The sequence below is a fragment of the Garra rufa genome, chromosome 3, assembly GCF_049309525.1.
Source record: "Garra rufa chromosome 3, GarRuf1.0, whole genome shotgun sequence".
NCBI lineage: Eukaryota > Metazoa > Chordata > Actinopteri > Cypriniformes > Cyprinidae > Garra > Garra rufa.
This window is the reverse complement of record NC_133363.1, coordinates 59,390,432-59,407,314: the sequence shown is the minus strand read 5'-3', so window position 1 is coordinate 59,407,314 and position 16,883 is coordinate 59,390,432. Positions and strand designations below refer to the sequence as shown.

The 16,883-nt window shown below is 37.5% G+C and overlaps 1 protein-coding gene across 1 annotated transcript in view; it reads left to right on the top strand.

The window, feature by feature from the left end:
• fah (fumarylacetoacetate hydrolase (fumarylacetoacetase)) overlaps positions 1-16,883 on the top strand; it is a 36,462-nt gene that overhangs the window by 4,755 nt on the left and 14,824 nt on the right. Inside the window, exons 5-7 of the mRNA XM_073837399.1 lie at positions 5,913-6,003; positions 8,515-8,612; positions 11,981-12,033. Of these exons, the coding sequence (XP_073693500.1) occupies positions 5,913-6,003; positions 8,515-8,612; positions 11,981-12,033 (242 nt within the window). The remainder of the gene's footprint in view (positions 1-5,912; positions 6,004-8,514; positions 8,613-11,980; positions 12,034-16,883) is intronic.

Genomic DNA, 16,883 nt, shown 5'->3' with positions numbered 1-16,883 from the left:
CAAAAATGTACAGATAATGTACTCACTAGGGCTGGGTAAAAAATATCATTCTCCGATTTTAATCGATTCACCTCTCGTCCTGAAGGTGTCACCATCAGCTGCTTTTTTTGCAGAAAAATCTGGTGATCAAAAATGATTAGGCTGTAGTTAAGAACTGTTGGTTTTATGGACAGTTAGAATGTTTTGTATACGCAGACACGGGCTTTATGATTGGCCTGTTTTGAATTTTGAAAAATGTTTTATTTCTTAAACATGTTTGAAGTTCTTAATAGATTTCACTGTTGCACATTTACAGTCTTTTTATTTTTTTTACAGTAATGTGCATTTTGCTGTTTGTTTACATGGTGTACAATGGATGCACATATTTATGATTTCTTGTTACAGTGTTCATTTAAAATAAAAGTTGTTTAAAGGAACACTCCACTTTTTTTGGAAATAGGCTCATTCTCCAACTCCCCCCGAGGTAATAAGTTGATTTTTACCGTTTTGAAATCCATTCAGCCGTTCTCCTGTTCTGGCGATATCACTTTTAGCATAGCTTAGCATAAATCATTGAATCCTATTAGACCAGTAGCATCGCGTTCAAAAATGACCAACGAGTTTCGATATTTGTCCTATTTAAAACTTGACTCTTCTGCAGTTATATCGTGTACTAAGACCAGCGGAAATGTAAAGCTGCGGTTTTCTAGGTCGATAAGATTAGGAACTACACTCCCATTTCGGCGTAATAGTCAAGGAAGTTTGCTGCCGTAACATGACCGAAGCAGGCGCATTAATATCACAAAGCGCCTGAAATTAGATCCCAGCTAGGTAACTTCCAATGTGACCGGTGCTAAGTTTGTGTAATTCCGGTTGTTGCAGCTGTCAGAGTTGCAGCTGGTAAATTGTTAGTGGCTGGATTTACCTGTGTGTGATTAGCTATGGTTATGTGCATTGTAAGGGGCTGTAATAGTAAGTCGAAGACGTACTCTACTACCATGTTTCATAGAATTCCCACGAAAAAAAAAGCAATTCCGACTAATGAATCAATGGCTGGCTGCTCTGAACATGGATCTCAAAACACCGTTAGCAACGATCAAGAAATGGCGTGTTTGCTCCGAGGATTTTGAACCAGATGACTATTTGGATAGTTTTACCGGTACTACAGCACGGCGTCTAAAGGACACGGCGATCCCAACAATCTTCAAACTAACGTTACAGACAGGACAACGAGGAGCATCGCCCACGGCTGTAAGTGTAACATGATATTGTTTGCTAACGTTACCTGTGAAATGCAACCCCTGAAGAGTAGTTTTGGGTGAACAGTTGGCCTAGTATTTGCTATGACCAAATTCCATGTATGATTGCAAAAGAAAGTTATTGCAAACAGTCGGTGGTGTTTAAAGTCAGTTTTGAGTAAAAGTGTACATCATGAATATAAGCCTGAAAATGCAAACTGACAGTATGCATTTAAAATCTTTATATTATATATTGTAGTGGTTGCAGGAGTAACTTACTCTTGCGACAGCTGGCCATTAGGTCCACTCGGCGTGTGACGTTTTTTCTAGTTTATTTGATCAAACCGGAAAAAAAAGTCTACTACTGCAGGATGCAGCATCTGCATCCAAAGTAAACCTCGGATGTTGCGACATGCAACTTGCCTCCATCAGGTAGATGCCACCCTTGCCATCGATATGTTGACGGAAGTACCTGTTCAAATTGACTGGTTCAAATTACTACGCCTGTTCAGGATCTGCACCAAAGTAAACTATCCTTGACTAAATACGTCTACTCAATGGGAGTGTAGTTCCTAATCTTATTGGCCTAGGAAACAGCTGCCATGTCCGCTGGTCGCAGTGCACGTTGGATAACTGCAGACGAGTCAAGTAAACATTGGACAAATATCGAAACTCGTTGATATTACTGAACGCCTGCTTCTGGTCATATTACGGCATGCAAACTTCCTATGACTAAAATGCTAAAAGTGATATCGCCAGAACAGGAGAACGGCTGAATGGATTTCAAAACGGTAAAAATCAACTTATTAACTCGGGGGGAGTTGGAGAATGAGCCTATTTCCAGAAAAAGTGGAGTGTTCCTTTAATGTAGATGTGTATTTCCGTAATAAACTTAAGTGCAGAGTTTCAGTTACCAGCATTTATATCAAAATATGGATCCCATGTCTGCAAAACTAACATTTTAAATGAAATATTGATAGCTAATCGATATCAAATCGAAATCGAATCGAAACCATAAAAATAAGAATCGAATCGAATCACCGAATTGGTCACAATACCCAGCCCTAGTACTCACCCCCTTGTCATCCAAGATGTCTTTCTTTCTTCAGTCGTAAGGAAATTATGTTTTTGAGGAAAATATTTCAGGATTTCTCTTCATATAGTGGACTTCTATGGTGCCCCCGAGTTTGAACTTCAAAGGGCTCTAAACGATCACAGCCGAGGAAAGAAAGGTCTTATTTAGCAAAACGATCAGTTATTTTCTAAAAAAAAAAAATCACAATTTATATCACACTTTTACAAGTCTGGTAAATAACAGCTGTTTGCCTAAGCAAAATGCGTTAAAGTGCAACAATTTATACTTTTAACCTCAAATGCTCGTCTTGTATAGCTCTGTGTGTACTCTGTGTAGATATTAAAAAGTATATAAATTGTAAATGTTTTTAGAAAATAACCGATCGTTTCACTAGATAAGATCGTTTAGAGCCCTTTAAAGCTGCATTTTGGAAGTCCAAACACGGGGACATCATAGAAGTCCACTATATGGAGAGAAATCCTGAAGTGTTTTCCTCAAAAAACATAACTTCTTTACGACTGAAGAAAGAAAGACACGAACATCTTGGATGACAAGGGGGTGAGTACATTATCTGCAAATTTTTGTTCTGAAAGTGAACTACTCTTTTAAATATTTTGATATATCATTGGAACACAAAATCTTACGGTGTTGGAGTTCATGTAGTAGACATTTTGTTTTGTTTTGTTGATGCTAGAGGCTAATGGAACCTACTTCAGGATAATTATATAATCTAAATATTTCAAATAATTTCCTTTAGAAATTGGAAGATGGTGTTGACATATCATGGATGTGACATTTAAATTGTGAATTTAAAATATTCGAAAACTATAAAACTCAGCAGAGCCTGTGTGACATTGATGTACTCAGCAGAAGAGGACTGTGTCAAGGGGGTCCTTTACAGTGACAGCTGCCCATGATTTTATTATATTTTAATTAGGGTTGGGCGATGCCGACCAATTTGGCATCGTACAATGTCTAATGTGCAACATCGCGATGGGGGGGCGGGGTGAAGGATGGTTGTTGTTAAATAATTAATTAATAACGAATTAATTAATTGTAGCTTACCGTTTCCACCAGTGCTTAATTTGAGCTGGATCCTGTTCTGGAAAATGTCAAATTTTGGATTTTTGCGTTCCGGTATTTGTTTTTAAAGATCCGGCATTAACAAGTGCATTAGATCGTGACAGTGCGTGCATGCATACGAGACAGAGCAAGCGCGGCTTTATGTAGATGTATTTGGAGGATGTGTGTTGGTCCTTAACATATTTTCGACCAGTCAGCTTTTTTAAGTTCAAAATAGCTCTCATTGATTGCTTACTGCTTAACCCACTCTCTCCAAACGCATTTAATGAGCAGCGGAATGTTTAGAGAGAAAGTGTAATATCAGAAATAATACCAAATCGAGCGAAATATTATTATGTATTAACATTATAAACACTATAAAACATAGCTATAAGTTAGTTACCCTGACTCCTAAACGAATCAGTTAAATGTAACGGTATTCAGAACAGAACAGGAATGAAACAAACTATATAAAGTTAAGAAACCAAAACAAAGCGAAACTAAAAATAGCAGGCGTTGGGCTCACGTACCTCTGTAATTCGGCACAAATCCAAGTGTTTCCATATTGGCAATGCATTTGAATGATAAACTGTTATTTATAATAGGCTTTGTATTGTGCGTTTGTATTTCGATGGAAAAAAGTGTATTCTCTTGTTTTTTGTTCCAAGCTCTGTTCGTTATGGTAAAACCATAAAAAAAGCCATATTTGGCGTAGTTTATTTAATCTAATTTAATTAAAATTATTTTGATTATTAGTTTTTGTATGCCTAATTTAGTAATGTAAACGAACTAGTTCGTGTAATTCGTTTGGAGTTCACTGTAATTTGTATTGTGATCGCTAACAACTTCCTTGTTATTATTTCCTCATAATAATAATAATAAAATAAGTAAAGATGCGGCAATTGAAAGCATGCATTTCATTTGGCTATATAGTGTGATTAAGTGTGTGTTTTTCGCGAGCGGGTTGCTGCTGCGGCGGCGGGGGCGAGGCGGAGAATCGCGATGCCGGCTCACCATCGTCTATCGACCCAATCCTAATTTTAATTAATGTCTGATGGTGTTAAAAAAACTGAGGACACAACTTTGAAACAATATTAAACACACATTTCACTGAAAAACAACCTTGCTTTGATATTAAATATTATTAAGTGTTGCTTTTGCTAAAACAAGGTCTTTTTCATCATTAAAAAACTTTTTTATCCATTTTATAGCATCTGAATGAATAAACCCTTCTCTGTGGACACGTTTTACATGTAGTGAGAAGACAATAAGTGTCATAGATTTCACATAATGATCAAATTAAATTGAAGGGGATAGTTGTGTTAAATACATTGTATTGTTAATCCCCATAACATTTACAATTGAAAATATTTTTATGTTTAAAACTAACAGCAGATATAATTGCTGGACATGTTTTGTCCCATGTCTCAAGAATGACCGTATCAGTGCTAAATGATTAATGATTATGAAACTTTAAATTATAATATTTCATAAGTTTACTATTTTGCTATGTTTTTAAACAAATAAGCCTGGGGGAGCATAAAAGGCTTCATTATAAAAAAATAAACTTTTAATTATTCCAAACTTATGACAGGTGGTTTATTACTTTTATGCAAATAATGTAGTTTTGTAAATGTTTTTCTATTCCAACTGTTATTAAACTTTCTTTCTTCCATGAAACACAAAAATAAATCATGTTACTCTCCACTGGGGCTCTGAAATCACTTTTAGGAACATTGCATCAGATTTTGCATAATTTATACCAAATGTGACCCTGGAGCACAAAACCAGTCTTAAGTCGCTGGGGTATATTTGTAGCAATAGCCAAAAATACATTGCATGGGTCAAAATTTTTGATTTTTCTTTTATGCCAAAAATCGTTAGGAAATTAAGTAAAGATCATGTTCCATGAAGATTTTTTGTAAAATTCCTACTGTAAACCTATCAAAATGTAATTTTTGGTTTGTAAAATGCATTGTTAAGAACCTAATTTGGACAACTTTAAAGGTGATTTTCTCAGTATTTTGATTTTTTTTGCACCCTCAGATTCCTGATTTTCAAATAGATGTATCTCGGTCAAATATTGTCCTATCCTAACAAGCTTTGCATCAATAGAAAGCTTATTTATTGAGCATTTATTATATGATGTATAAATCTCAGTTTTGTACAATTTAACCTTATGACTGGTTTTGTGGTCCAGGGTCACAAGTATCACTAGACACGAAATGTCACATGACCAATTAAAAACTGAAAAAAGCAACTGCGGAGGTGGCGGTTATCATTGAATGTCTAAAATAAATTAAGTTTCAGTCACAAATGTATAATTCATTTTCTCACACAAAGCAAGATTAGTTATTGATGACAGAACTTACATTTCTGCTTGAGATATTTCTTTAATGTAGTGAAGTAAAACAGAAAAAACAGACCTCGGTACAGAATAAACCTGAGCAGAGAGTTCAGAAAAATTGTGATTTTTCACTTCTGTCACTATATATGTTTACTCCTCATTAACCTCCCTGTTTTTTCCCATCATTTTTATTCTTTCTTCTCTGTAACAGGCGACTACACAGACTTTTACTCATCGAAAGATCATGCCACCAACGTTGGAATAATGTTCCGTGGAAAAGAAAATGCCTTGATGCCCAACTGGTACGTGACAACCTGTTAATATTCCTCAGTCTCTTAAATACTAACACCCGATGCAAGCGTGCAGCCGAATCACACCATCGCCGGCTCCCGCTGGCTTCATATTTCAGTCATTTTTTGAGTTAGCAGCCATATATGTACGAGTTTTAAAGATCCAGCGAAGTTCCTGTAAGTTATTCCCATAAACACTCACTTTATTCTTTCCCAGCGTATGCCTGTCAGGCTAAATAATGCACCTGTGCGCTTTCCAGCTCGCTGTGAAAAACGTCTTTTAGCAATAAGTCTTCCCTCCAAAACAGAACTGTATTTCTTGTCACATTTTCACTTACAAGGCCCAGAGTGGGAGTCATTCGCCCGGAGACAGAACAAGGACTTGTGTGGAAATGAAGAGGGAAGTTTTTTGAAATTTAATTTCAGCTGCTCGCCTACCTGAAGTTCCCCTCGGCTCAGTCAATCTGTCACCGGCCTTTCCAAAAGCGTGTCACTTCTTGAGGAAAGAATGAGAATTAGTCTGGAGGAAAATCTATAGTTGATTTACATTGAGCTTGAAGCCGCAGGCCTGAGCTGGGCTTGTGTGATCGGGGTGATTTTTTTGGAGTAGGATTTGAAGTGAAATCTTAAAGAAGTAGGTCACCCAGAAGTGTAAACTCTGTCAATATTTACTCACCCTCATGTCGCTCCAAACCTGCATGCTGTTATTTTTTTCTATGAAACATAAGGAGAATTCTTGAAGAGCCTTTTTGTTTTGATTTTTTTTTTTGTACAGAGAATTTAAACTGGACTAAAAGAGGGAAAAAAAGGAAGACTGTGTATCTAATAGAGTGAAATGGACATTAAATTACTACTGAAATGATACATATATGATAATTTGGAATAATTCTGCACAAAAATGTCTTAAATTTAAGTAGGTACATTAGAAAAACGAAGGACAACTATTTAAATTTACATCCATTTAAAGCATATTTGAAACATCAGAAGTGAATAGGAAGTTTTATAGTGAAATTTGTTTACATATTCATTTGTTTTTCATTTGTATGTCTACAGTTGAAGTAAAATGTTTACATACACCTTGCGGAATCTGCAAAATGTTAATTATTTTACCAAAATTAGAGGGATCATACAAAATGCTTTTTTTTTTTTTTTAGTCCTGGCCTGAATAAGATATTTCACATGAAAGACAATTATATATAGTCCACAAGAGAAAATAATAGTTGAGTTTATAAAAATGACCCCATGTAAAATTGACATACACTTGATTCTTAATACTTTGTTGTTACCTGAATGATCCACAGCTGTTTTTTGTTTGTTTGTTTGTTTGTTTGTTTAGTGATAGTTGTTCATGAGTCCCCTGTTTGTCCTGAACAGGTAAACTGCCTTTGGTTCTTCAAAAAAGTCCTTCAGGTCTCACAGATTTTTTTTTTTTCAGCATTTTTCTGTATTTGAACCCTTTCCAACAATGACTGTATGATTTTGAGATCCATCTTTTGACACTGAGGACAACTGAGGGACTCATATACAGCTATTACAGAAGGTTCAAACACTCACTGATGCTCCAGAAGGAAAAACGATGCATTAAGAGCGGGGGGTAAAAAAAATTAATTTAAAGGTCAGGCTCAATTTAATTTGTCTTCTGGAAAACATGTAAGTAAATACTACTAAATAGAAAAATATGATATTCAGACAAAATAAGAAAAATGCACACATCCTCATTCCATTCAAAAGTTTTCATCACCTGGCTCTAAATGCATCATGTTTCCTTTTGAAGCATCAGTGAGTGTTTGAACCTTCTGTAATAGTTGTGCCTCAGTTGTCCTCAGTGTGAAAAGATGGATCTCAAAACCATACAGAAAAGACATTGTTGGAAAGGGTTCAAATGCAAAACAGCAGGCAGTTTATCTGTTCAGGACAAACAAGGGACTCATGAACAACTATCACTAAACAAAAAAAAAACACAGCTGCGGATCATTCAGGTAACAACACAGTATTAAGAATCAAGTGTATGTAAACTTTTGAACTGGGTCAATTTCATAAATTAACTATTCATAAAAACTATTCTTTTCTCTTGTGGACTATATGTAAACGTCTTTAATATGAAATGCCTTATTCAGATTCTGTATGTAATATATATACAGTAGTCAACATTCGAAGTGGATCAAAACCTTTCATCAAATTTGTCCTAAAACCAAAAAGAATACCTGTTCTTATCTTAGGACAACTTTTGATGAACTTTTTTGATCCACTTTGAATGTTGACTACTATATATATGTATAGTGTAGAAAACGTTTTCTTCTTAATATCTTCTTTTATTTTCTGGAGTACAAAGAAAGTCATACAAATATGGATTGGAACATCATGATGAGGAGTAAATGATGACAAAAATGTCATTTTTAGATCTCTCAAAGGAAGCAAAATTCAACCAAAAGATAAAAAAAGACCTCCATGTAAAGCACTGATATAAAGTTATGACGTGTTGTGATAAATGATGTGGAAATGACTTATTATCCTGTCCTGTAGGCTGAGACTGCCAGTGGGGTATCATGGGAGAGCTTCATCTGTGGTCGTCTCTGGAACACCAATCAGAAGACCTCGAGGACAGATGAGACCAGACTCAGGTAAACAAAAGATGACGGATAAACCACAGGCTAAATTTAGAATGATTAAAAATGTAATAATTAAAATATCCAAAAGTGATCATTTGAAAAAGTACTTTCCCTCAGGACATTCAATATGTAGATGAGTTTGTTTCTTCATTAGAACAGATATGGAGAAATTTAGTATTCCATCACTTTCTCATTAATGGATCCTCTGCAGTGAATGGGTGCCGTCAGAATGAGAGTCCAAACTTCTGATAAAAACATCACAATAATCCACAAGTAATCCACACCACTCCAGTCTATCAATTAACATCTTGTGAAGCTAATAGCTGCATGTTTGTAAGAAACAAATCCATCATTAATAAGTTTATAACTTTAAACCGTTGTTTCCTGCTAAAATACGAGTCATTTATTCATAATCTTGCTTTTGCCAGTAAAATAATCATCTTGTGTGAATCAGATCAAGCACCATTTACTGTCCAAAACAGTTCTGAACGAATTTATGGGTTGGTTTTGATGTGAGAAAAGAACAGGGATTGGACTTTTTCACTATGATGGAATATAGATTTGTATTTTGGCCAGAAGCAACAGTTTAAAGTTAAAATGCCTTAACGATAGATTTGATTTTTTTTCTTTTTTTTTTTTTTTTACAAATTTAGTAGATTTTCGCTTTTCAGATTGTTAATTAATGGATTGGATTGATGTAAATTACTTGTGGATTATTGTGATGTTTTTATCAGCTGTTTGGACTCTCATTCTGACGGCACCCATTCACTACAGAGGATCCATTGGTGTGATGTAATGCTAAATTTATCCAAATCTGATGAAGAAACAAACGTATTTACATCTTAGATGGCCTGAGTAAAATTTCAGTAGGTTTTTTTTATGAACTATTCTTTTAATTGCCAATGAAATGTTTACAAATAAAAAAAAATCTTAAAGTGCCCCTATTATGCCATTTTAAAGGTAGTTAATATTGTTGTATTAGTCTCTTAAAACAGGTTTACATGTATGCAAGTTCAAAAAACACTTTAGTTTTCTCCAAAAATAGATTTAATTTTACCCCGTTTCTAAATTATTCGTAAACGACTCGTGTGAAGCAGTTTGAAGAATCAGTCTCTCTAAACCCCTCCTTTCAGTGAGCCCTCACTGCTGTGATTGGTCAGATGGTGCAGTCCTTTTGGATTGGTCTACCGCTACAGCGCAAAAACGAAACGCCCATTGGCATAACTGAATGACAGCTGCGGAGACCTGTCAATACATAGAAAATATAGCCTCGATTTTACCCTATCAATTCGAGCTGGAGTCTGACGATGAAACGGTTGAAGTGGCACATCGACAAGAAACTGTTTTGCAAGCACGACTGGAGCAGGACGTCTCTCAGTGGTTAGTGTCACATGTTAACTGTGGAAAGTGCTTGCAATTTGCTTTTGTAAGCGAACCGTGCACACCTCTTCGCTGTTAACTTCAACACTGTACAATCCATAACACTGCGTTAAGCCATCGTTTATCATTATCATTACTTAAACTAATAAGGCAGACAGACAGTCAAGCTGCATCAATCACAATTTTTAGACTACATTGCACTCACAGCTGAACAACAGAACTACAGAAACGCAAGTTAGCCGGTTACCAAGACATGTGCGGGGTTGTTACACACCATAACGTACACAAAGACGTATTTTGAACGATCGCTAGAAAATACAATCATCAATTATTAATCATACTTACAGGTAGAAGTTCAGAGGAGCAAGCCGGTCCAAATAACCTGGGCACTGATCCATTTTTTAAAACCAAGCGTTTGGTGAATCTCGAGTTGTAACGTTACTCCCCAAGATTGGAAAAGCAGTCATCAGTAAAATGACGCGAACACAAGACTGCTGAGGTGTTGAAAAAATTAATGTTAACCACTCATTCTTGGTAGTTTCATCTTTCGGAAGGGCATATAAAACAAATTCACTCTCACAGCGCAGGACGCCTTCTTGACATGATGTAATCCACGTGAAAATGGTAGGCCTACTGTTTGTGGGCGGGCAAGTTGTTCGCGACATGGGCGGACATTACGCAAATGTGTAGCTCGTGACGTGTGGCCGTTACAGAAAAAGATTCGAATTGCTGACGACTCGTTTAGGCGAATGTGAGCCGACTCTTTTTTTTGATAGACAAAAACTTCATTTATGGTGCACTGTCGGCGTCACAACTTTGCAGATAGTTTATGTTCACATACAGCTACATGACACACTACATGAAATATCATATTTGAAAAGGCATAATAGGGGCACTTTAAAGGATTAGTTCAAAAATTGACAAATAATGTAGTCACCCCCTTGTCATCCAAGATGTTCATGTCTGTCTTTCTTCAGTCGAAAAGAAATGATGTTTCTTGAGGAAAACATTTCAGGATTTCTCTCCATATAATGGACTTCAATGGTGCCCCCAAGTTTGAACTTCCAAAATGCAGATTAAATGCAGCTTCAAAGGGCTCTAAATGATCTCAGCCGAGGAAGAAGGGTCTTATCTAGCAAAATGATAGGTTATTTTCTAAAAACATTTACAATTTATATACTTTTTAATCTCAAACGCCCATCTTGCCTAGCTAGACAAGACGAGCATTTAAGGGTTAAAAAGGTTATAAATTGTTTTTTTTTTTTTTTTAGAAAAACCCATCGTTTTGCTAAATAAGACCCTTTTTTCCCAGCTGTGATCGTTTAGAGCCCTTTGATGCTGCATTTTGGAAGTTCAAACTCGGGGGCACCATAGAAGTCCATTATATGGAGAGAAATCCTGAAATGGTTCCCTCAAAAACAGAATTTCCTTACGACTAAAGAAAGAAAGACATGAACATCTTGGTGACAAGGGGGTGAGTACATTATAGTAAATTTGTTCCGAAAGTGAACTACTCCTTTAATGGTCTAAAAACAGACTTATTACTTTGAAGTATAAATATATATTTATAATATATATAATATTCAGAACAGAAGTTTATTTAGTAGTGCATTTTGCAGTATTCTCTGTGTGAATAAAGTGTTGTGCATTAACATATGGCACAGTCAGCACAACAAAAAACAATATGTGCAATTTCTTATTTGCGTCAGACATCATAGCAGTGGCAGGCTGATTAATGCCATCATGTTTCATGAAAAACCTCCATGTGGCTTGGAATGATGGGGCTGTTATGATATTTTCCCATACGTTTAATGATTGCTTTCACTGGTCAGCAGATCTGCGCCGTTCATTATTACAGCCTCACTTGAGAACTGATCTGACACTTGTTTAAGTGGTGACTATAAATACTATGCAAATTCAGCCTGTAATGAACTCTGCTGAGAAATCCATCAGAATAGCTATAAATATATGTTTGTTTCACAACTATATTTCTCTTTCAGCTCAGCCGCCCATCTTTGGACCTAGCAAGCAGCTGGATATAGAGTTAGAGATGGTGAGTTAATGTGTTATGTGATGGAGTTCATTCGTTTATTAGTTGAGCATGTTGTTGCTGATTCACTGCTGTTCAGCGATGATGTAAGGAACTAAAGACTTATAGATCTAAATCCTTCTCTGTTGTTCCCATAAACAAGGCACAGAATCTCAGGAGAATGTCTTTACAAGAAATGTACGTTCAGTTGAAATGTTTCCAAAACTGCACTCAATTTGTCACTTTCTGCTTGCAGCAATGCTGCATTATGCTGGTGCTGTTTATATGATTTGGGATATAGATATATGTGACCATGGACCACAAAACCAGTCTTAAGTCACACGGGTGTATTTGTAACAATAGCCAAAATACATTGTATAGGTCAAAATGATACATTTTTCTTTTATGCCAAAAATCATTAGGATATTAAATAAAGATCATGTTCCATAAAGATATTATGCAAATTTCCTACCGTAAATGTATTAAAACTTAATTTTTGATTAGTGATATGCATTGCTAAGGACTTAATTTGGACAACTTTAAAAAGTATTTTTTTCAGTGTTTTGATTTTTTTTTTTTTTTTTTTTTGCACCCTCAGATTCCAGATTTTCAAATAGTTGTATCTCGGCCAAATATTGTCCTGTCCTAACAAACCATACATCAATGGAATGCTTATTTATTCAGCTTGTATACATTTACAATTGGTTTGATTAATTTATTCAAACGTAAAAACTATAATTTTTAACCAAACAGCTATTGTAACAAACGCTGTTAATTAAATTGATAAAATCAGTAAAACTCTAGGTAAAATAGATTGGCACTGGATATTTAATATTCATATGTGACCCTAGACCACAAAATCAGTCTTAAGTAACCCAGGTATATTTGTAGAAATAGGCAAAAATACATTGTATGGGTCAAAATGTTTTTTTTTTCTTTTGTGCCAACATGCAATAGCATATTACGTACACTGAAAAAAAAAAGATTTAAAAAAATATTTCTCAGCTTTTATTTACATTTGAACAGAAAGTGGCATGTCCAAAATGATTCGTACCCTTTGCAAACTGTCACAGTCTATGGGAAAATCCAAAGTTCTATACCATTCCAAATAGTCCAAGCTGTTCTAAAGCATCCTAATTACCCTGATTCATTGGGAACAGCTGTTTTAATCAACTCAACAGGTGAAAAACAGAAGCTCTCAGCTGTTGGTTTGTGGACAGTCATGGCTAAGACAAAAGGAGACCATATCTAAATGTTTTGAAGTTCCAGTGGCTACAGTGCAAACTATTATTAAAAAATACAAGACATTCTGCACTGTGAAAAATCTCAGAGGACGTGGTTGGAAGCCGAAAGTGACACCTGTGCTGGCCAGGAGGGTAGTGAGAGAGGTAAAAAAGAATCCAAGACTTCTCCAGATAAGGCACACAAAAGCGCGCTTGGCATTTGCAAATGCTCATCTGGACAAAGAAGACGACTTCTTAAAATTCAGCAAGATGGCGCCATGGATGGCAGCCTCTGTGCTTAGGAGTGTTTTTGAAGCTGCTGCCACCGATCTGGACGAGCTCACAGAGACTGTTACTTTATATATCAGTTTCTGTGAGGATTTATGCATTCCTGCCAGAACTTATTTAACATACAACAATGACAAGCCATGGTTTACAGAAAAACTCAGACATCTTCGTCAGGCCAAAGAGGATGCCTACAGAAAAGGGGATAGAGTCTTGTACAACCAGACCAGGAACACACTGAATAAAGAGATTAGAGTGGCTAAAAAGACCTATGCAAAAAGGTTAGAAGATCAGTTCACTTCGAATGATCCAAGTTCTGTGTGGAAAGGCCTGAAAACCATCACAAACTACAGGACACCACCCCCGTGCACTGAGGCGACTCAACGACTTGCTGAAGACCTGAATGAGTTTTACTGTAGATTTGAAACCCCCCAAACCTGTTCTGACGATCTCTTCACACAGCCATTACCACCTCCAACAACCACCCTCTCCCCCCCTCCTTCACTTCTAATCAGCGAAAATGAGGTGCGCCAGGTCTTCAGGAAGAATAAAAGAAGAAAGGACCAGACGGTGTGACACCAGCCTGTCTGAAAACCTGCGCTGACGAGCTGGCCCCCATCTTTTCACAGATCTTTAACAGGTCTCTGGAGTTGTGTGAAGTCCCTCACTGCCTAAAACGTTCAACTATTATCCCTGTCCCAAAGAAATCCAAGATAACAGGACTTAACGACTACAGACCTGTGGCGCTAACATCTGTCGTCATGAAGTCGTTTGAAAAACTGGTTCTGGCTTATCTGAAGGACATCACCGGACCCTTACTGGACCCCCTGCAGTTTGCTTACCGAGCAAACAGGTCAGTGGATGATGCAGTGAACATTGGCTTGCACTTCATCCTGCAGCATCTGGACAGACCAGGGACTTATGTGAGGATCCTGTTTGTGGACTTCAGCTCGGCCTTCAACACCATCATTCCTTCACTCCTCCACACCAAACTAAACCAACTTTCTGTTCCTAACCCTATCTGTCAATGGATCACCAGCTTTCTGACAGATAGGCAACAGCTGGTGAGACTGGGGAAATTCACATCAAGCAGCCGCACCACCAACACCGGCGCCCCTCAAGGTTGTGTTCTCTCCCCACTGCTCTTCTCCCTCTACACCAACGACTGCACCTCTAAAGACCCCTCTGTCAAGCTCCTGAAGTTTGCAGACGACACCACGGTTATCGGCCTCATTCAGGATGGTGACGAGTCTGCCTACAGACAGGAGGTAAAAGAGCTGGCTGTCTGGTGCAGTCACAACAACCTGGAGCTGAACAAGCTCAAAACTGTAGAGATGATAGTGGACTTCAGGAGGAACCCCCCTGCACTTTCCTCACTCACCATCATGAACAGCACTGTGGCTACAGTGGAGACATTCAAGTTCCTGGGATGTTTCATGTCCCAGGACCTGAAGTGGGACACTCACATCGACTCCATTGTAAAAAAGGCCCAACAATGGTTGTACTTCCTTCGCCAGCTGAAGAAGTTCAACCTACCACAGGAGTTGCTGAGACAGTTCTACTCAGCCATCATCGAGTCTGTTTTGTGCACATCAATAGCTGTCTGGTTTGGCTCAGCTACAAAATCAGACATCAGAAGATTGCAGAGAATGGTTCGGTCTGCTGAGAGGATTATTGGTGCTCCCCTGCCCACCCTTCAAGAACTGTACACATCCAGAGTGAGGAAAAGAGCTCAGAAAATCACTTTGGACCCCTCACATCCAAGCCATCCCCTCTTTGAACTCTTACCATCCGGCCGGCGCTACAGAGCCCCAAAGATCAGGACTACCAGACGCGTGAACAGTTTTTTCCCCCAGGCAATCCACCTTATGAACAGTTAAAATGTTCCTCCCATTGTGCAAAAATGTGTGGAATAATCTGACTTTATCTACTGCTACCACCTCCACCCTAACACATCCCTGTATTCCATCCTATCACCTATAGCACAACTGTACATACATATTTATTGTCAATTTTTACAAATTATTATTATTATTATTTTCTATTTTTATTTTTGGTCTATTTATGCTTACATATGTGTATTTTTTCTGGTTCTCTTATTTTTATTGTCTGTGCGTCTCTGTGTACTGGAAGCTAATAACACTGAAACAAATTCCTTGTATGCGCAAGCATACTTGGCAATAAAACTCTTTCTGATTCTGATTCTGATTCTGGTCTTCTGTTTTATGGTCAAATGAAACACAAATTTAATGGTTTGGCCACAATGATGTAGCCTTCATTTGGTGAAAAAAAGGAGAAGCCTTCAACCCTAAGAACACCATCCCCACTGTCAAACATGGTGATGGGAACCTAATGTTTTGGGGGAGTTTTTCAGCCGGTGGACCAGGGAAACAACATCAGGCAGTCTGCAGAGAAACTTGGCCTTGGGCACCAGTGGACATTTCAGCACGACAACGACCCAAAACACACAGCAAAAGTGATGAAGAAATGGTTAGCAGACAAAAACATTAACATTTTGCAGTGGCCCAGCCAGAGTCCTGACTTAAATCCAATTGAGAATCTGTGGAGGGAGCTAAAGATCAGGGTGATGGCAAAGAGACCCTCCAATCTGAAAGAGTTGGAGCTCATCGCTAAAGATGAATGGGCAAAAATACCAGTGGAGACATGCAAAAAGCTGGTCAGCAATTATAGGAAGCATTTGATTGCTGTAATAGCCAATAAAGGCTTTTCTATTGATTATTAAGAAGGGTAAGAATAATTTTGAACATGCCACTTTGTGTTCAAATGCAAATAAAAGATGAGTAATATTTTTTTTTCCACAATGATACCTTTTGTACATCATCTTATTATCTTTTGGTAGAAGCCTGTGTCATTTCCGGTCAAAACAAAAACTTGCTGGTTGAATAAAAGTAACTTTTAAGTCAGAATTTGCCAGAGGTATGAATAATTTTGGGCTTGACTGTATGTCGATAAAAGTCTATCTTTTTGGTGGTGGTTACAGTGGTCCTCCATGTTTCAGCACTGACTTAACGTTTGTGTTAAACACCCTGATCTTTGTTTTGATGGACAAGTCGCTTGAGCTCCATATATTGTTTAGTTGGAGAAAAGCTGTCCTGGCCTTGCCAATCCTTTCTTTCACATCAACGTCGGTTCCACCCTGTTTATTTATGATGCTGCCAAGGAATGCAAAGTCATCCACCTCCTCTAGTGGTTCCCCTTCCAGGACAATGGGTGGTGTGTTGGTGGTGTTGACCTTCACCTCTTCCCTTTGTGGATGTTGAGGCTAATGTGAGTGTAGTTTTCTGCCACAGTGCTGGACTTTTCCTGCATCTGCTGCTGAGTATGGGAAAGCAGGGCCAAATCGTC